Source organism: Anser cygnoides, chromosome 36 (genome assembly GCF_040182565.1).
Source record: "Anser cygnoides isolate HZ-2024a breed goose chromosome 36, Taihu_goose_T2T_genome, whole genome shotgun sequence".
NCBI lineage: Eukaryota > Metazoa > Chordata > Aves > Anseriformes > Anatidae > Anser > Anser cygnoides.
Genome location: NC_089908.1, coordinates 2652785 through 2672914, shown reverse-complemented (window position 1 = coordinate 2672914; position 20130 = coordinate 2652785). Strand labels below are relative to the sequence as shown.

The following is a 20130-nucleotide window of genomic DNA, read 5'->3' as shown; positions in this document are numbered from 1 at the left end:
CACAAGCACCCCCAGCATCATGAAGACCCCACAGTATCTCCTACCTGTGCTAAAGCCACCCCTCCCCAGCTACAACCTTCCCCTGTGGTTCCAGTTATCACCCTGTATGACTCCAGGTAGACATGGTCGTTTCCCCCAGGAAGCCAGAGCTGGATCCAAGAGACAGCTGCTGAGGTTGCTGCCACTGTTCCCCTTCCCCAAATTCAGCGGGAAGCCTTGACTTTGCTCCTCCCTACCCTCCGCAGCCGTGCTTTGCTTCACCACACAGGCGCTGCCTGTGCATCCGTGGGCACACCAGGATATGGTTTAGGGACAAGCACAGCCTCTTGCTGTGCTCTCCCCAGGCTGCCCACCAAACCTCATGGCAGAGCCAAGGCAGGAAAGGCCAAACGCTGCTGCGAGGGAACTCGGAGCTCTCAGCAACCCAAAGAGACCCAGTCAAACCCAAGGCTGTAGCATTTCCCAGGCTACGGCAAAGGGGGAAAGCGACAACTGCTTTATAGAAATCTCCATGAGGCCAGCCAAAACTGTCACAAAGGCATTGTTTAAGACTCCTCCCTGGGCTCCCAGCGCTGCAATTACAGACTACCAGAGATAGCGCTGTGCAGAAGCTATGTCCTTGAAAACCAGGACAGTACCAGCCTCCCCAAAACCTGGCCTCACACTCCCCTAGCTACTAGGATGATCAGCAAAAGTTGGCTGGGTGCAGCCCCTGCTCCCCAGCCTGTCCTCTCACTCTGGGCACCGCTCTGAAGCAACACCAGCAGCCTGAATAATGGCAGCCGAGCAGCCGCGCTCTGCTCTACAGGAGCAGCGGTACAGGCTCAGCCTTTGCACCATGACACAGAGAGGCACCTACACACCAGCTTCCCGCTGCACTGGTCCATAAAACAACCATGAAGGCACCCAGAAAGCTTCTGCTTGATGTTACCTGCTTGATGTTAGGTCAACCCCCACCAGCATCCCAGGAGAGATGCCACCGGGATGCTGTGCTGCTGGTCACCAAGTCACCAGGACTATGGTTTCAGAGAGCTTACATACATACCAAGCCCCACTAAGAGCGACTTGTGTGTGTGCGTATAAATATATATGTTTGTATATACATTTAAAAGCCTCCATTGATTCCCCGCTCTACCACACTGCCTTTCAGGGAAGGTTGTGAGTGTGAGCATGCCTGTGACAAGAATTGCCTTGGACACAGCTGAAGTGCTGCCACCCACATACTGCCATAGCACAGGAAGCAAGGGCAATCTGTCCGATAGGGACTGGCAAAAGCCCTTCCCAGGAAGACAGCAATTACCCCCTGTGGGCTGAGGCCAGGAGATCTGGATTATCACTTCAGCTCCTGCACAAAGGGCTTTGCATCTTTGTTAACTTCCAACAACAATCACAGTGTTGGCATCAGCCCAGGCCCGGGACATGCGTTCATTACTAAAAAGCACTTCCAGCTGAATCACCAACTGTACTTCTTGCAGCACACAGGACTTCTCCGTAGGCTTCCATCCAAGTGCTGTTCTGCCACCGCACTGCTTGGCTGGGGGTGGTCAAGGCCACCAGGCAGGCGGCTCTGGCTGCAGACCACTGACCTGTCCTGCAGCTTTCTGAAATGCAGAGCACGCGAACTCAGCTGCTGTTCACACAGGATTCACAATCAGATGGGGACAGTGACAGAAACGGGGGAAAATTAATTGGCAGCTAAGCATTGGCGAGGCCAAGAAAAGGAGACCATGAAGGAGAGGAGCAAAGAGAGGACAAAGATGTGCAAGGCAGCTTCCAGTCAAAGAAAACAGTTTTTAGAGCAAACCTTAAACTTTGTGAGACACGGTTCTCTGGAGGTTATAGCAACCTGGCTCACTTACCCATAAGCGCAAGAGAAATGGAAAAACAAACTAAAAGAGCTGCTCAGAGAAGACGGCTGCGGGAAGCAGAGCTGCCAGGTGCTGCAAACAGGAGAACAGACCAGAAACATGCAGCTGTTACCTGGGTGCAGGGACCCACGTGCTGGAGGGAGGGGGTCCCGGCTGTGATGTGAGATGGAAAGAAATCAGGCAAAACCTCCAAGAGAAGATTTTCACTGCAGAATCACCCACAATGACATGGTCCACAAGCCATCTGTTAACATACAAATGACTCCCTTTGAGATTTCACCCATGTTGCCCTTCACACCTGTCCTGCTTCAAACCTGACTCATTAATTCCTCCAGCCAGGGAAGTCTTTGATAACTTGATCACAGCTATGCTGACGGCCCTCTTGGAATACCATTTTTCTAAGCCATACAGCTTCACTTCCCTTTACACCTGCTGTCACGTACATAGGGATGACATGTTTTCTCGTTCTGTACCCAGAAAGAATCCTGCCCCCCTGGCACTGTGGATTTCCACACAGTGCGTGACGATGACACCAAATCTAGCACTAAAAGGGGACAAGCATGGGGAAGCATGGAGCAGTAAGGGCAGATACAGGGCTGGGGAAGCATCAGGAGTCTAGGAAAATCAATTTTCAGGAGTCAGATCAATACCCACCCCCCAAAACCATCCTCAGGCTCAGGAGGAAAACCTGAAAAAAATAAAAAATAAGCCTGGGTGTCTCTGCCCTTTGCTATGCAGAAACATGCCAGGACTAAACACTGATGCTGGACAAAAAGGAGGAAGACAGCAGTGCAGATGTGCCTCCCCACCCTCCGAGGCCAGCTGAACTCAGTGAGGGAGCTTCCTCCCCTCTCCTCGAGCCCAGGAGGGAGCAAGACCTGAAAACACCGAGGGAACAGGGATGGGGAAAGCTCAGCATGTACCAGTGGAAGTGAACACAGCCTGGGTGCTTCGCTCAGCTGCAAGGAAGCTGCCAGGACAGAACAGCAAACCCTAACAGTAAAATCAAAGCGCCATGTTACTCCCCATGGTCTGCCCCTACAGCAGCAGGGCCGAGCTCCCTGGCGAGCCGTGCCTCCACCAGCAGGCCCCCAAAACCTGGTACCTGAACAGCACCAACCCCGCAGGGGCGATGGCCACCGGGCTACATGCCAGGAGCCGTAGTCCCGAGGCAGCCCCGCGCCTCGCTCACACCAGCGCCGCTCTGCCTGCCAGGGTGAAACGGGGATGGCAGCGGGACTTGGCCAGGCGACGCTTCGCCCTGAAACCCTCGGGGAGGGCTTCTCCCTATACCCCTTGTCCCTAGCCCCCTTGTCCCCAAACTCCCTGTCCCCTAAACCGCCTTTTCCCCTAAACCCTCGGGGAAGGCTTCTCCCTATACCCTTTGTCCCTAAACCCCTTGTCCTTAACCCCCCTGTCCCCAAACCGCCCGGTCACCGCGTGCACCCAGCCCCTACCGTCCCCTATCGGTAGCTCCGCGTGCCCCCCACCGCCGGCGGACATCGGGCTCCCGCCCCCAGGCACGAAGCCCCCCGAACGTTCTGGAACCGGAGCGGAGGAGGATTAACCCTTTCGGTGCCGGCCCGGACCCACCAAGGCCGCTGCCGCAGCCCCGACTCCGGGCGTTCTTTCCGGGTGCGCCTCAGGGCCACGCCCCCCCAGCTGCCTCCGCGCCGCTGATTGGTGAGGCGGGCGGAGGGCGGTGCGTGGAGAGGGGAGAGGTGAGCGGACGAGGCCAATGGGAGAGCGCGGGGGCAGTGACGCAGAGAGCACGGAGCCCGCCCCCTCCACGTGCGGGTGTGTGATGACAGCGGGGAAGGGGCGGCCCCTCGCTGGGAGGGTTCTCATTGGCTGGCGGAGGAAGGGGCGGAGCCTGACTCTGCGCTGGGGGAGGGACAAGGGGGGGGGGGGCGCTGCCGTCGCTGTGACCCCTAGCCACTGAGTTGGCCACACGGACCTGGCCCCATGGACACCCACCCCACGGATACCTACCCCATGGACACAGCGTGTCCTGACCCCACAAGTTTGGTCTCCTGCCCTACAGACCCCCGGCTCCACAGACACCCACCCCACAAACACCCACCCCCCACACACAGCATATCCCAGCCCCACAGAGTTGGCCTCCTGCCCCACAGACCTCCCAGCCCCCAGCCCCACCAATGTGACCTTCCCCAGGCACAGCCCCACGGGCGTCCCCCTCCCCACGGACACAGCCCCACCTGGGCCCACCAAAGTGCCCCAAACCCCTGTGTGACGCCAGTCCTGAGTGGGATGAGCCCGCTACCAGCCTGAGCAGTGCCAGGCAGGAATCGCAGGGGTATGACAGAGGTGTGGAGGAAATGCAGCGTGAATCAGCCCCACAGCCGTCCCTGCTGCTCAGCCAGCCATGATGCCGCCCTAAAACCAGCAGTTTTGAGGCCAGCACGGGATGTTTCATTCTCGTCACGTGCAGGTGCTGGTTTCGGGGAGGAAGAGCCTGTCTGGTTTCCCCCACTCGGTCACAGCAGGGGCTGCCTACATGGCAAAATTGTCCCCTTCTGTCCCTCGGCCCCATGCGCCAGCTCCGCAGGACTGGTGTGGGGCTCCAGCATCTCACCGAGGACATTGCAGAGGCCGTGGAAGCTCCCTGTGGGCTGGAGCCACTCGGTGCCCATCCTGTGGGCATGGTGCAGGCTGTGTTCACAGCTTGGGCCCCTCACTACAAGACGGACATGGAGGTGCTCGAGAGAGTCCAGAGAAGGGCGACAAAGCTGGTGAGGGGTCTGGAGAACAAGGCTTAAGAGGAGCAGCTGAGGGAGCTGGGCTTGTTCAGCCTGGAGAAGAGGAGGCTCAGGGGCAACCTTATCGCTCTCTATAGTGTAAGGAATGGTCCAGCAATTCGTGCCACTAAGGGGTGTGAAGGGTTAACATTGAGGCCTGGGTTTAGGCGAGAAGAGAACAAAGGGATTTTTTAGAGAAAAACTGCTGACTTTGCACGGACGTGCAGTAACTTCTGACACCCGGCCAAGAGACCACTAGATAAGGAGGAAGAATATGAGCCTCCCTGTCCGAGCGGCCCCCGAGAGACTAACAGAGACTGATAAGCAGGTGCACCTGGGAGGACTTCGGATTCGGGAAACCAATTATAATAACCCTGCCTCTTCTAGAAGTAGTAATGAATATGTATTAGCCTAGGAGCATAAAAACCAGCCGCCTTACGTAACAGGTGTGCGTCCTGGTGGAGCAGAGACTCCCGGCGCACCCAGCGCTGTTTGCTTGCCTCTATTCATTTAATAAATTGTAAACTTTGATTGTAATCCTATTTGGGACTCAGTCATTTATAACAATTGGGGGCTCGTCCGGGATGGTCTTGGTTCCTGAATTCTGACTTGATCTAGGAGGGGCGCCCCCACCATTTGGTGGCTCCTGTTCGAGTCAGGTCGGGGCTAACACCATCTTGAACCTGAATAAGGGCAAGCAAAGATTTAGATTTTTTTATGAGCTCCCTTTGCCAGCTGCAGCACTATATTTTGCCCGTAATTCTGCGCGCGAAGATCCGAACGAAGACGACGGAGTCGTAAGTATTTAAGGCGTATACCGTTCGGTTGGGTGGGATTCGGTTGCCTGTGTGTGTGAGAGTGTGACTGAGACGGAACGTAGTTCCGAAGCGATTGTGGAGGTCTTCTAACCGCGGTTCCAATCTCCCGCGAGGGACTTGGCCGGTGAAGGACCGAAGCGATTCCTATAGGATTCGTGGGTGGGTGATAGGTCCTAAACCCCCTGCAAGACACTCTCACTAAGGCAACCAAGGGCTGTAGGAATTGCCACAGTAAAATTCCTAGATGGGTCAGACAAAATGGAAGACCCGGGACCAGAGAAAAGGGAGCAAATTACCAGACATACCACCAGAAAGTCCATTAGGGATAATGATTAGAAATTGGAACGATAGGGGCCCCAGAAAAGGAAAAAAGTAAATTAAAAATGATTCAGTATTGTATGATAGAATGGCCAAAGGAGCCTTTAAGACCACATGTCTTTTGGCCCGTTTTCGGATCCTTTGAAGACTGGGTTTGCCAGGCCTTAAATATACATGTTAATTCAAAGGAACCTTTTAGCCAGGAGGAAAGTGATTACGCAGGATTATGGATCAGGACTTCACGTCCTTTTCCAGCCTCAATATTTACACTAAAAGCAGACGAGAAGTTTGAAGAAGAAGAGAAAAAAAAAAAAGGAAAAAGAAAAAGATGATGAATGGGAGTCATTGGATAACCTACCACCTCTATATCCTAACAATCCACCCCCGGTGGTGCATCTTGTAATCCTATTTTGTTCTTAAATGTTTTGAGTGTGTCAAGGAGGAAGGTGGGAGCATTATCTAAGTAACAGTTTAGAAGTTTGGGTATATTCGCGGTGGTGTTTGGTCAGTTTCCCAAGTATCGGGGTGGGGGGGGGGTGAGTGATTATCAAAGTGTTAGAACAGAGAGTCACTTCTTTGGTGGTTCGGGCCTGAGCCCTGGGAATTTGGTAAGAAGGGGGAGAGCGAATTTATTTAGGCCTCAATACCTTTTAAACCCCCATCTTGACAGATACACAGGAGTGATTCCTTGTTTCGTGTGGGCTTACTAACAAAGTGCATGAGAAAAATTAGCATTCGGCTTGAAATTCGGTCTTATTGAAATGTAAATTTTATGGAAAAGGTGTTATTGTTTGTCTAGAAGACGGAAGGCCGAGTGCTTCAGGTGTTTTTCTGAAGTCCTGCGGATTTATGATTGGAACGGGGCTCATTAATAATCTGAAATAGTAAAGTTTGTATGTGGAAAGAAGAGTTTAATCCCAGAGAATTGGGACATTTGGGAAGAAGATTAGGAAAAGATAGTAAAAACCTGCAATAAAAAGGTTTGCGTGGAAATTGAAACAAGGGACAGTAACTAATATAAATAAATAAAAGGGAATGGGAAATCAAGGAAATGGGTAATATCCAAAACAAAGACGTCCAAAAGAAAGCTTCCTTGGGTGCATATTGGCACATTGGAAGGGTATTGTTAGAAATGGGGGCACAGAAAGCAAGAGGACTTCCACTAAGTATTGCAGTCAGTGGTGGCCACTATATAAACTAAATGGCCACTTTATGGATCAATCGACTATAACAGTGTCTTGCAATTAATGTGGTGAGCTCCTAGCCCCGCCATGCCTGCCTCTACCGCTTCTGAGCTGATCCCCCCACCGCCACCAGGCAGCACATCAAGGGCCTCACCACCAGCTCGCTGCACGCTTTCATTGACATGGGCAGCAACTTTGCCACCTATGTGATCCAGGAGGACAACCTGCTGGCACAGCTGGTGCAGAACGGTACGTGTGGTGTCTGGCCGGGAGGGGAACATGGAAAACGCTAGTCAGCATTCACATGGGACCTTTATTCCTCTTTCTTCCTCAGGAAGGGAGCTGTTTACCACGCCTCTATCCCTCAGCTAATTTTTTTTTTCCCTCACCCAGATATCAGTTGTCTTGGCCAGAGCTGTCATGCAGGCTGGGTTTCTCTGGCTTGTACCGAGAGTGGGAAGCAAGTGGGAGTTTGGCTAGGATTTCTACAAAGATGATGAGAAAGCAGGTGAAACTGGTTGTACAAGCGGTGACTGTCACAAGGTCACCACCAGGAGTGGCTTTGAGAAGCCAAGGGCATTGCCAGTGGGTTCTGTTTGCGGTCGGGTGATAGGCCTGATGGGGGCAGAGCTGGGGCCAGGTATGCCATGTGTCAGAAACACTCCGTAGCCAATAACTTAGGCTCAGGCGAGGATCTCAGTGAAGTAGTAATTTATTCACGATTGCAATGGCGGGCGCCCCACAAGCAGGAGCGCACCTACTGGTTCCAAAACACAGTTTATATACTTTTTGATGACAGGACCCTCCCCTGTTTCCCCATTGACTGGGTAATCCAGGTTCACAATCTATCTGATGCTTCACAGACAATGCCTGGCCTTCAGTTGCCGGCCTGTTAAATTTCAAATTTCATTTGACTTTTTTACTGTTTGAAGTGGTAATGTTTCTTCACTTATCTGACTTGACTTAACACCGTGATTTTCACCTAAGTAAGGTGTAAGTAAGGTGTCAGGAGTAAGATGGTGGCTTCATGGTCATTTGTTTCAATAGTGCAGTTTCAATTAACCACTGTACTAGTCCTCTTACACAGGGATAATGCAACAACCAACGGCTGTCAAAACTCCTGCTACTATGATCAAGGATGTAAACATGACTGATTTTTCTGCCAATTCACTGGCAAGGGTGGTAAACCCTTGCAATGCTCTAGTTACTGTGCCATCCGGGGCAGCACTGTTGGGTATAAAAGAGCAACAGTGGTTGCCCAGTATCACACACACACACCTCCTTTCTCCGCAAGCATCATATCTAATGTTATTCTGTTTTCCTAAGCCATTTCGCTGGTGGCATCTAGTTGTTCAGCGATTCCTCTTATCGCATCCCTTGTATAATTTATGAATCTCTGCTGATTATAATAAATATAATTAATCCAATCCACATTCTTATTGACTGTTACCCACCAGAACAGTGACTCAAACCCTGCAGCAATTTGATTCCTGGCTTCCTGTTCATCGGGAACTCCTCTAGGCACCCCAATAGAATCTATGTACGCTCTATCATCAAATGATACTCCTAAGCTTCTTTTACTTCTTCTGGGTATTTGTGATGTTTCTCTTTCAAATGCCAGGGTGAAGGGTATAGCTAATTGAACAAGTGCACAAGTGCCTCCCCAGTTAGATGGCAGGGTGGACCGTAAGATCTTCCCTCCACAGTACCACCAGAGATCTGCCCTGGGGATCTCAAGTCTTGAGCAGTTTCCCATCAAGTCCTTGGTAGCATTCAAGGTCCTTGTGCACAAGGCAAATTCTCCCAGATGCTGGGTAGCACTCACACCCTGCCGTGAGAGACAAGCTGTATGGTTACCTATAGCTGTGGAGAATGCAGGGGGAACCCTGATATTGCTATCACGCAAGGAAGGGAACAGCAAAGAGAGAGACTTACAGGCCTCATTTCCCCAGGCAGTCTTTTCTTGGTACAATGCAATCATACATCGCATCCCCTGGGAATCCCTGGTCCACCCCAATGGGAAGGGCACTATCTGGGCAATCGGTCATCCCGAGGCACAAGCATGGCAATTGCTATGGTTGAGACTCTGGACAGTATATTTGACCCATTCTATCCAGGCATTCACATCCCCGTACCCTGTTTCAATCTCAAATGTTTGAACTGCCGCATTTCAAAGAGGGCCTCCTGTTTTCTCTCCTGTTTTCTCCTTGAGTTTCTCCCTTTCTCTGATGGAAATAGAGGATCGTTTCCATACAGCTATTCTCAATCTGGCTGTTGGGTCTCTCCCAGTTATTTGTTCTCTCTGCTCAGCTGTCGTTGGGCATTTAAATCTTCACAAGCTAACACCTCACAAGCATCAAACATGACAGATTGCGGTACATAACCCTCTGTCACATTCACCCATATTTTTACGGGGTATCCCATCTTACTATTATCTGGTCATGCCTTTTCCAAGTTGCCAATTGACCAAGGCCTTCTCTGAGGCCTACAATCACTAAAAACAAAATTAATAATTGATTTTTCCCTGTCATTATTTTTAAACCTTAAATTTCCAAATAATTATCAATACAAAGAATAAGATGTACACTACTACTATAACAAACCCCCTTGGGAGCACTTCAATTCACTATAGGCCAGTCCTTTCTCTCAATCACAAGTCACACTCATTAGTTACCTGTGAAAATAAAAGGTTAGTTTACAATTGTAAGCTTTTATCCCACTCAGAGTCCACTATGAGATTTTTCTCTTTGATTTCAACTTCCAACAAGTCTTCTGTAGGAACAGCTTCCCAGGTACTAGGGTCGACGGATGCCTTCACTCGAGTATAGTGAGTCCAAACTTTTTCCGCAGTTCCTATGGCTGTTCCAGTGGTTAGTAGTACTTGGAAGTTTCCTTCCCATTCAGGCCGGAGTTGATCCTTTCCAGGTCTGAATCAGGACCCAATTTCCCACGGGTCCTGAGAGATGACAAAGAAGAGGACAACCCCAGAATACAGTTCTTAAGAAAACTCTCTCGTTTCGAATTGTGGTATCTCATCCCTTCTGCCCAGATAGGGTAATCCGAACAGCATCTCATATGGTGAAATTCCTATATCGTTTCTTGGTGCTGTTTGAACCTGTAGGAGTGCTAAAGGTAAGCATTTTACCCAAGGAAGTTGGCTTTCTAACACTAATGTAAGAAATGGTCCAGCAATTCGTGCCATTAAGGGGTTTTGAAGGGTTAACATTGAGGCCTGGGTTTAGGCGAGAAGAGAACAAAGGGATTTCTTCGGAGAAAAACTGCTGACTTTGCACGAATGTGCAGTAACTTCTGACAGCCGGCCAAGAGACCACTAGATAAGGAGGAAGAATATGAGCCTCCCTGTCTCCCTGTCCGAGCGGCCCCCGAGAAACTAACAGAGACTGATAAGCAGGTGCACCTGGAAGGACGTCGGATTCGGGAAACCAATTATAATAACCTTGCCTCTTTTAGAAGTAGTAATAAATATGTATTAGCCTAGGAGTATAAAAAATTAGATGCCTTACGTAACGGGTGTGCGTCCCGGTGGAGCAGAGACTCCCGGCGCACCCAGCGCTGTTTGCTTGCCTCTATTCGTTTAATAAATTGTAAACTCTGATTGTAATCCTATTTGGGACTCAGTCATTTATAACAATTGGGGGCTCGTCCGGGATGGTCTTGGTTCCTGAATTCTGACTTGATCTAGGAGGGGCGCCCCCACCATTTGGTGGCTCCTGTTCGAGTCAGGTCGGGACTAATGCCATCTCGAACCTGAATAAGGGCAAGCAAAGATTTAGATTTTTATGAGCTCCCTTTGCCGGCTGCAGCACTATATTTTGCCCGTAATTCTGCGCGCGAAGATCCGAACGAAGACGACGGAGTCGTAAGTATTTAATGTGTATACTGTTCGGTTGGGTGGGATTCGGTTGCCTGTGTGTGTGTGAGAGTGTGATTGAGACGGAACGTAGTTCCGAAGCGATTGTGGAGGTCTTCTAACCGCGGTTCCAATCTCCCGCGAGAGACTTGGCCGGTGAAGGACCGAAGCGATTCCTATAGGATTCGTGGGTGGGTGATAGGTCCTAAACCCCCTGCAAGACACTCTCACTAAGGCAACCAAGGGCTGTAGGAATTGCCACAGTAAAATTCCTAGATGGGTCAGATTAAATCGAAGACCCGGGACCAGAGAAAAGGGAGCAAATTACCAGACATACCACCAGAAAGTCCATTAGGGATAATGATTAGAAATTGGAACGATAGGGGCCCCAGAAAAGGAAAAAGCAAAGTAAAAATGATTCAGTATTGTATGATAGAATGGCCAAAGGAGCCTTTAAGACCACATGTCTTTTGGCCTATTTTCGGATCTTTTGAAGACTGGGTTTGCCAGGCTTTAAATCTACATGTTAACTCAAAGGAACCTTTTAGCCAGGAGGAAAGTGATTATGCAGGATTATGGATCAGGACTTCACGTCCTTTTCCAGCCTCAGTATTTACACTAAAAACAGAGGAGGAGTTTGAAGAAGGAGAAGAAAAACGGGAAAAAGAAAAAGAGGATAAATGGGAGCCATTAGATAATTTACCACCTCTATATTCTAACAATCCACCTCTGGCAGTGGCCCCACCTCCGGCAGCTGTAGTATCTCCACCGCCGACAGCACCGGAATCAGACCGACCCCTGGCTGCATGTACGAGAAGTAGGACTGCCACATCTGAGGGAGCTTCTCTATATCCCTTAAGAGAGGTACCCCTGGGAGGCAATCAGGGAGGCATTGGGTTTGTGGCAGTCCCCTTAAATACCACAGATGTAAGGAATTTCAAGAAAGAAATGGGGGCCTTATTAGATGACCCCCTCGGAGTAGCTGAAAGACTGGACCAATTCCTAGGTCCCAATACTTATACCTGGGAAGAAATACAGTCCATTTTAGGGATCTTATTTACTGTCGAGGAAAAAGGAATGATTAGGCAAGCTGGAATGAGAATGTGGGAGAGACAGAGTCAGGCAGGACCCCCAGGAGACCAAAAATGGCCAAACGTGGATCCCCACTGGGATCATCAACAACCCCAAGGAAGGCAGAATATGAGGGATTTGAGAACATTAATCATACAGGGAATAAGGGAAGCTGTTCCCCGAGGGCAAAACATTAATAAAGCATTTCATGAGCAACAAGGGAAAGACGAATCTCCAACAGAATGGCTGGAGAGATTAAGGAGAAGTTTACAAATGTATTCTGGAATTGACCCGAATACGGTGGCTGGAACTGCACTCCTTAGAACGCAATTTGTAGCTAAATCCTGGGGGGACATAAGGAGGAAATTAGAGAAGCTGGAAGATTGGCAAGAGAGGGGATTAGAAGAGTTACTTAGGGAAGCACAGAAAGTATATGTTAGGAGAGATGAGGAAAAACAAAAAGCAAAAGCTAAGATTTTTGTAGCAGCAGTAAGAGAAAGTCAGAGAAATAAGACTCTGTCCGGAGAAAGGAGGGAGAAGGGAATAGAGAAAGCCCCTAGGGGGCAGTCTTGTCGAGAGAAATACACCATTCCCGCTCGTTACTATTGCAACAAGAAGGGACACATTCAGAGGAACTGTCGTAAGCGGGAACAAGATGAGAAAACATTCAAAGAAGAATAGGGGTGTCAGGGGCTATATCTTCTGGGGACGTCAACATCAACGGAGCCCTTGATAAAACTACTAATTGGTCCCCATAAAGAGGAAGTTTTGTTTTTAGTGGACACAGGAGCTGAAAAATCTACTATTCAAAAACTTCCAAAAGGAGTAGAGGAAGGGAACAATTATATGTCAGTGATAGGGGCAAAAGGAGAGCCTTTTAGAGTGCCTGTCTTGAAAAATGTAAAAGTAGAAACTGGGAAGAAAACTTATGTTAATGATTTTCTTTTGCTCCCTGAAGCGGAGTACAATTTACTGGGGAGAGATTTGATTTTAAGATTGAATTTGAGCATTCAGAGTCAAGGGGACGAATTGCAGATTAAATTATACACTTTGACACAAAAAGATGAAGAAGTCATTAACCCTTTAGTATGGTATAAGGAGGGGGAGACTGGAAGGATAGAAATGGACCCCATAAATATTCAAATAATGGATCCCCATCGTCCAATCTGAGTCAAACAATACCCTATACCAATGGAGGGTCGAAAGGGGTTAAAACCTGTGGTTGACAGGCTTCTGGAAAAAGGAACTTTAGAACCGTGCATGTCGCCTCATAATACACCCATCCTCCCCGTAAAAAAATCGGATGGGTCATACAGGATGGTGCAAGACCTGAGAGCTGTAAATCAGCGAACACTCACTAAATTCCCTGTGGTGGCAAATCCTTATACTTTATTGAGTCGCATATCTCCCAAACATACCTGGTATAGTGTAATAGATCTGAAAGATGCATTTTGGGCCTGCCCTCTGGATGAGAGATCCAGAGATTATTTTGCCTTCGAGTGGGAGGACCCCGAAACAGGACAAAAACAACAATTAAGATGGACTGTGCTACCACAGGGGTTTACAGAGTCACCAAATCTATTTGGACAAACTTTAGAAAAAATTTTACAAGATTTCACGTTACCTAGGGGGGTCAAATTATTGCAATATGTGGATGATCTATTAATAGCAGGAGAAACTGAAGAGGGAACCCAAGAAGCTACTATTAAATTGCTAAACTTTTTAGGGGAAAGGAGATTAAAGGTGTCTCGATCGAAATTACAGTTTGTGGAACAGGAAGTAAAATACTTGGGGCACTGGCTGAGTAAGGGGAAAAAGAAATTAGATCCTGACAGGGTATTAGGGATTCTATCTTTAAGACCCCCACAAACTAAAAAGGAAATTCGGCAAGTATTGGGATTATTAGGATATTGTAGACCGTGGCTTGAAGGCTACAGTGAAAAGGTCAAATTCTTATATGAGAAATTAACTAATAACCAGCTTAAGTGGTTCACAGAGGATGATCAGAAATTTGAGGAAATAAAAAGGGCTTTAATACAGGCACCTGTACTGAGCCTTCCAGATCTGGAAAAACCTTTCTATCTCTTTGTAAATACATCGAACCAAACAGCATATGGAGTTCTCACTCAAGATTGGGCAGGGATTAAGAAACCTGTAGGGTATTGCTCTAGGTTGCTTGATCCAGTAAGTAGAGGGTGGCCTGCTTGTCTTCAAGCTCTGGTCGCTACAGCATTACTAATAGAAGAAGTTAGGAAGATTACCTTTAGTGCTCCTTTAAAGGTGTATACTCCACACAATGTTAGAAGTGTGTTACAGCAAAAAGCAGAAAAATGGTTAACGGATAGTCGGATCCTAAAGTATGAAGCAATACTAATTGACTCACCTGACTTAGAACTGAGGGTAACCTCTGCTCAGAGCCCAGCACAATTTTTGTTCGGAGAACCACAGGAGGGAGTACAACATAACTGTTTAGAGGTAATTGAGACCCAGACAACAGTGAGGCCGGATTTAAAGGATGCTGAGTTGGAGAAAGGAGAGGCACTGTTTGTAGATGGCTCCTCCCGAGTAGTGGAAGGAAAAAGAAAATCAGGATATGCAATAATTAATAAGAACTTAGAACCTGTGGAATCCGGACCTTTGAGCCCATCATGGTCAGCTCAGGCTTGTGAGCTGTATGCCCTATGTAGGGCCCTGGAACTATTAAAAGGGAAAAGTGGGACGATATATACAGACTCTAAATATGCATATGGGGTGGTCCATACTTTTGGAAAAATTTGGGAAGAAAGAGGTCTAATTAATACTCAAGGGAGGAATCTTATACATCAAGAGTTAATAATAAAAATTTTAAGGGCATTAAGAGAACCAAAGGAGATAGCAGTGGTACATGTAAGAGGACACCAAAAGGGATTGGATTATCGAATCAGAGGAAATAATCTAGCAGATAAGGAGGCCCAGGAAGCAGCCCTGAGGACTCAGGTTGTTAAAATCAATGTGATACGAGAGGAAGAAAGGCGAGAAAGAGAAGAAAAGAAATTTACCCCTGAAGAACAAGCAAAATTGGAGAAAATAGGGGCTGAGTTAGAACAAGGAGAATGGACACTGCCTGACGGGCGAGAGATATTGCCAAAAGCCTATGCGAGGCAAATACTGGAACGTTTACATGCACAAACACATTGGGGTATGAAGGCATTAAGCGATCATTTCCTTAAACAATTTGGTTGCATTGGAATTTTTGAAATAGCGAAACAAATTACACAAGGTTGTTTAACTTGTCAGAAAATAAATAAGAAAGTGTTTCGACAAGCAGCTATGGGAGGGAGAAAAACAGCTTATAGGCCTTTCGAGAAAGTACAAGTTGATTCCACTGAATTGCCCAAGGTAGGGAGAATGAAATATCTATTGGTAATTGTAGATCATTTAACACAATGGGTAGAAGCTTATCCTGTAGCACGAGCTACTGCACAGACAGTGGTAAAGATTTTATTGGAACATTTAATACCAAGGTATGGGATAATCCAGTACATTGATTCTGATCAGGGCACACACTTTACTTCTAAAATAATAAAATTGTTGTGTCAATCATTAGGTATTCAGTGGGAATACCACACTCCCTGGCACCCACAAAGCTCAGGGAAAGTAGAAAGGATGAATCAAACAATAAAACAACAATTGACTAAGTTAATGATCGAGACACAGCTGCCCTGGACGAAATGCTTACCATTGGCACTTTTAAACATAAGAACTAAACCACACAGTGAGACTGGATTATCATCATATGAAATGTTATATGGTATGCCTTATTCTCAAGGGATGCCCCTAGGGAACAATGTAGTTGAGGATCATAGTATCCAGAAATACATAATTACCATTGGAAGGAGATTACAGGAGCTAAGAGAAATTGGGATGATGACTCAGACACCACCTTTAGGATTTGCTATTCATAAGATACAACCAGGAGACAAGGTCTTAATAAAAACCTGGAGAGAAGAATCATTGAACCCCCGATGGGAGGGACCGTACCTTGTTTTACTTACTACTGAAACAGCTGTGAGAACAGCAGAAAGGGGTTGGACCCACGCATCCAGAATAAAAGGACCAATAACTACCGAAGCCTGGAGGGTTGAGTCCACTCCTGGGGAACTGAAACTGAGATTAAAGAGGAACTGATATCCCAGCAATAAGGTTCTGCATGAATTAAGGGCACTGGATAAAGAGGACAAGGCTGAAGGGAGGAAAGGGAGAAGGCAAGACCGGGGTAGGACCCTCCACTGCGGTGTGTATGGTCTACCGAGGGAGGCAACCCCTATGGGTATTGACTGCCGAGTGAGAGGGCCTCGACCGGACTTCTCCCGCGCTAAGATCAGGTTGTCCTGAGAAAAGTAACATGAGAACCTCTTAAACCCATAATGAAATTGTGATTAGTTTTTCCAGGAGCTGGATCACCCCGAAGGGCTGAATGGTAACACAAGCTCTGAAAGCGGGCCCAACCTCATGATTGAAGGCGTTTCCCACACTCTCAAGATTGGACGACGAAAAAGGATAAGAAATGCTATACTTTCTGGTATTGTTTTTACAGGGGCAATTGGGCCATGGGCAAGAATGGAGGAATAACTTTTTCACTTTGGGGGAGGAAGTGGCTAGGGCCTTTAACCTTAGTAACTGCTGGATTTGTGGAGGACCGGGGGGAACTGAAAGTTGGCCCTGGGTAGCAGGCCCAGTTGAACCCAAGTGGTGGGTCAGTAATCTGAGCGAAGTTCATAATGGGACGCAATTTTGGAAAGAGGAAGGAGGCCCATGGCAGTTACACTCGTCAGCTCGGGGTGTATACTGCTTGAACAGAACAGGAACAGTGGCGGTGGGAAAAAGCATTTGCAATTGGACTCTGTCCCCCGGATATGATTGTACCGATCCTGGATGTAGTCCTATAAACTGTACAGCACGTAGTGGGAAATGGAACACCACACATGTTCAGCTGAGAAATGGGACTTGGCTGAAATGCTCATACAGAGAATTTTTTGGATCCGGATGTAAAACTCTGGCAAGAGCACAAGCGGGGGGACAATTTGATGGTCAAATCTTGAGCTGTCAGCGCGATAACACCACTAAGGAACAGCATGTGGTGCGGGTCTATCGCTGGAGATGGCAGAATGAGAATGGGAGGCGAGTGTTCTTTAAGCATTTCTGGTCAGCTTATAATATAACTGGCCACCAAGGAGAACTGAATTGTGACTGTAAGTGGAAACCTGATGCGGGAGCTTGGAAGTGCGCATATACGAGTACGAACGGGGCAGACATTGTAACAGGACCACTCGGTAACAAGGACACTCTGTATTATCACGCCCCAAGGGCTAAAAAGGGATGGGATGGTCCTTTTCCAAATGGGACATGGGCCCTAAAGGGACATTATTGGGTGTGTGGCAAACATGCTTACAAGAGGCTACCTGAAAATTGGTCGGGAATATGCTATGTGGGGTACATAAGACCCTTGTTCTTTTTATTGTCACAAACACAAGGAGATCATTTAGGAATAAGATTATATGATGACCTGAACAGAGTGAAACGATCTATAGATACTTCCTTAACCGGGGGTAGTGCCCAAGAATGGGGAAAGGATGAATGGCCTCCTGAAAGAATCATATAGCATTATGGGCCAGCCACCTGGAACCCGAATGAGTTGATATCAGGAGCCCGAGAACCTATTTATAATTTGAACCGAATAATTAGGTTGCAAGCTATCCTCGAAGTTGTAACAAATCAAACAGCGACAGCCTTGGATCTTTTGGCTGACCAATCCACTCAAATGAGAAATGCTATATTCCAACATAGAATGGTCTTAGACTATTTACTAGCAGAAGAAGGGGGAGTATGTAGAAAACTGAACGATTCTAATTGTTGTCTACAGATTGATGATAATGGAAAAGTGGTCAAGCAGATAACAAAGGAAATTAGAAAGCTAGCCCACGTCCCAGTACAAACTTGGAAGGGTATGGATTGGGATTTCTTTTCATGGTTGCCTGGTGAACCATGGGTTAAAAGGATGCTGTTTTTATTTTTATGTGGTATAGTGACATTATTGTTTATACCTTGTATGATACCTTGCTTTACGTTGTTGATACGGCGAGTAATAAATAGCACCCAATTTGTGATGACTTCAGTGGAGAGAAAAGGTGACGTGTCGATAATGATGCTTAAGAAGTGGACACCCCGAGAACTGACTGATGAAATCCAATTGTTACTGACAAAGGTTGAAGGAGAGACACGAATTGATGATTAAAAAAAAAAAAAAAGGGAGGAATTGTAAGAAATGGTCCAGCAATTCGTGCCATTAAGGGGTTTTGAAGGGTTAACATTGAGGCCTGGGTTTAGGCGAGAAGAGAACAAAGGGATTTCTTCGGAGAAAAACTGCTGACTTTGCACGGACGTGCAGTAACTTCTGACAGCCGGCCAAGAGACCACTAGATAAGGAGGAAGAATATGAGCCTCCCCGTCCGAGCGGCCCCCGAGAAACTAACAGAGACTGATAAGCAGGCGCACCTGGGAGGACTTCGGATTCGGGAAACCAATTATAATAACCTTGCCTCTTTTAGAAGTAGTAATAAATATGTATTAGCCTAGGAGTATAAAAAATTAGATGCCTTACGTAACGGGTGTGCGTCCCGGTGGAGCAGAGACTCCCGGCGCACCCAGCGCTGTTTGCTTGCCTCTATTCGTTTAATAAATTGTAAACTCTGATTGTAATCCTATTTGGGACTCAGTCATTTATAACACTAATTTAGTTAATTGCTTCTTTAATGTCTGGTTCATTCACTCTACCTTCCCTGAAGAGGAGGGGTGCCAGGGGGTGTGAAAATCCCACTCAATCTCTAAGGCCTGCATTAACCCTTGCAGTACTTGTGAAGGGAAATGACTTCCTTGATCTGAATCAATGTTTTCAGCTATCCCATATCTAGGGACTGTTTGCTCCAGTGATACCTTAGCCACCGTGTTCGCAGTGGCAGATACCAAGGGGAAAGCTTACACCCATCCAGTCATGTGGTCAATTAGGACAAACAAGTACTTAAATCTCCCTCCTTTAGGTAACTCAGTAAAGTCTACCTGTATACTTCGGAAAGGTCGAATCCCTGGCTCCCGTCCCCCTCTAGGTTAGTTACAAATGACCTTTTTATTTACCTTTTGACATATGGTACATCCTCTGCATATTTGCTTCACTAAAGTGTATATTCCTACACAGACATACTTTCTTAGCACAACATCACACATTGCTTGCATCTCCCAATGACTCTCTTGATGTAAAACATCATATTTGCCTCATTGCTGCTTTATTCAGCATTTCTCTCCCATCAGGGAGTATCCATTTTCCCTCCGACTTCGTGGCTCCTGATTCCTTAAAGAAATCTCTCTTAAAAACTTTTTAGTTCTTTCTTAGTTTTCAACAATTCCCTGAATCCTCTCTGGATTTATTCTTCATTTTCCCTCAGACATTAGATGCCTTAAATACCTGACTTCTCTTTCTACGTATTGTAATTTATTTTTCAATACTCCCAAGCCCTGCTTTCCCAGAAAGTTGAATAGCTTGTTAGTAGCTTCCTTCACAACTGTTTTCTCCTGTCCTGACAATAAACGATCATACACATTTTGTAACAGAAATTCCTCCTTGGGAGGTTGGAATTGCTCCAAAATCTGTTCCAGAACTTTGCCCAAATAAATCGGTGGCCCTGTAAACCCCTGAGGTAAAACTGTCCATCTGTATTGTTGCTTCCGCCCCCATTTCAGAGACTTTCCAGTCAGAGGTGAATATATCTTTGCTCTCAGGGCCTGAGAGCACTCCATTAATACCACTGTTATTCCAGTCTAACAATTTACTATTTGAATGCCCAATTTCATCATCAAATCCCTTCCCAACAAGTTAGTCCCTGCCTTGGGTACATACAACAATTGCCCAGAGATCATTTTATCCCCTAGTCTCAGCTTGGTACCCCCCAAAGGTGGCACTGTTATCCCAGCCCCTTCTACCCCCATCACTTTTTAGGGTTTCATTAGTTAATTTAAGCCCTGATACTTTACAGGCCAGTAATGACCTAGCTGCCCCTGTGTATTGTGTTTGATGGCAAGGTTCGGGAGGGGGCTGCAGTGGCAGCCCCCACGAGGAGAATCCAGAAACCTCCCCGTGGCAGATAAGGGACAATTTCGTCCGGCCCCAGAGGGGCCCACCGCTGCCCAGAGCCAAGCCATGAGCAACAC

General features: G+C 47.3%; 2 protein-coding genes across 10 annotated transcripts in view; one reads left to right on the top strand and one right to left on the bottom strand.

Moving 5' to 3' along the window:
* LOC125179683 (atos homolog protein B-like) overlaps positions 1–3528 on the bottom strand; it is a 57862-nt gene extending 54334 nt beyond the window's left edge. For 6 of the 9 annotated variants that reach the window (XM_066986916.1, XM_066986912.1, XM_066986911.1 and 3 more), the window contains exons 1-2: positions 3326–3465; positions 1981–2112 (exon numbers count right to left, since the gene is read on the bottom strand). The gene's annotated coding sequence lies outside the window, so the exon portion shown is untranslated. Of the gene's footprint in view, positions 1–1980; positions 2113–3325 lie in introns of all 9 variants that reach the window. The other 3 variants (XM_066986913.1, XM_066986917.1, XM_066986920.1) reach the window with 3 other exon arrangements.
* Positions 3529–9937: 6409 nt separating this feature from the next.
* On the top strand, positions 9938–18632 carry LOC136788412 (uncharacterized). Its single transcript, XM_066986933.1, has 2 exons — positions 9938–10827; positions 16312–18632. The coding sequence occupies exon 2, from the start codon at positions 16436–16438 to the stop codon at positions 17528–17530; it is 1095 nt and encodes a 364-aa protein (XP_066843034.1). The 5' UTR covers positions 9938–10827; positions 16312–16435; the 3' UTR covers positions 17531–18632.
* The last annotated feature ends 1498 nt before the right edge of the window (positions 18633–20130 follow it).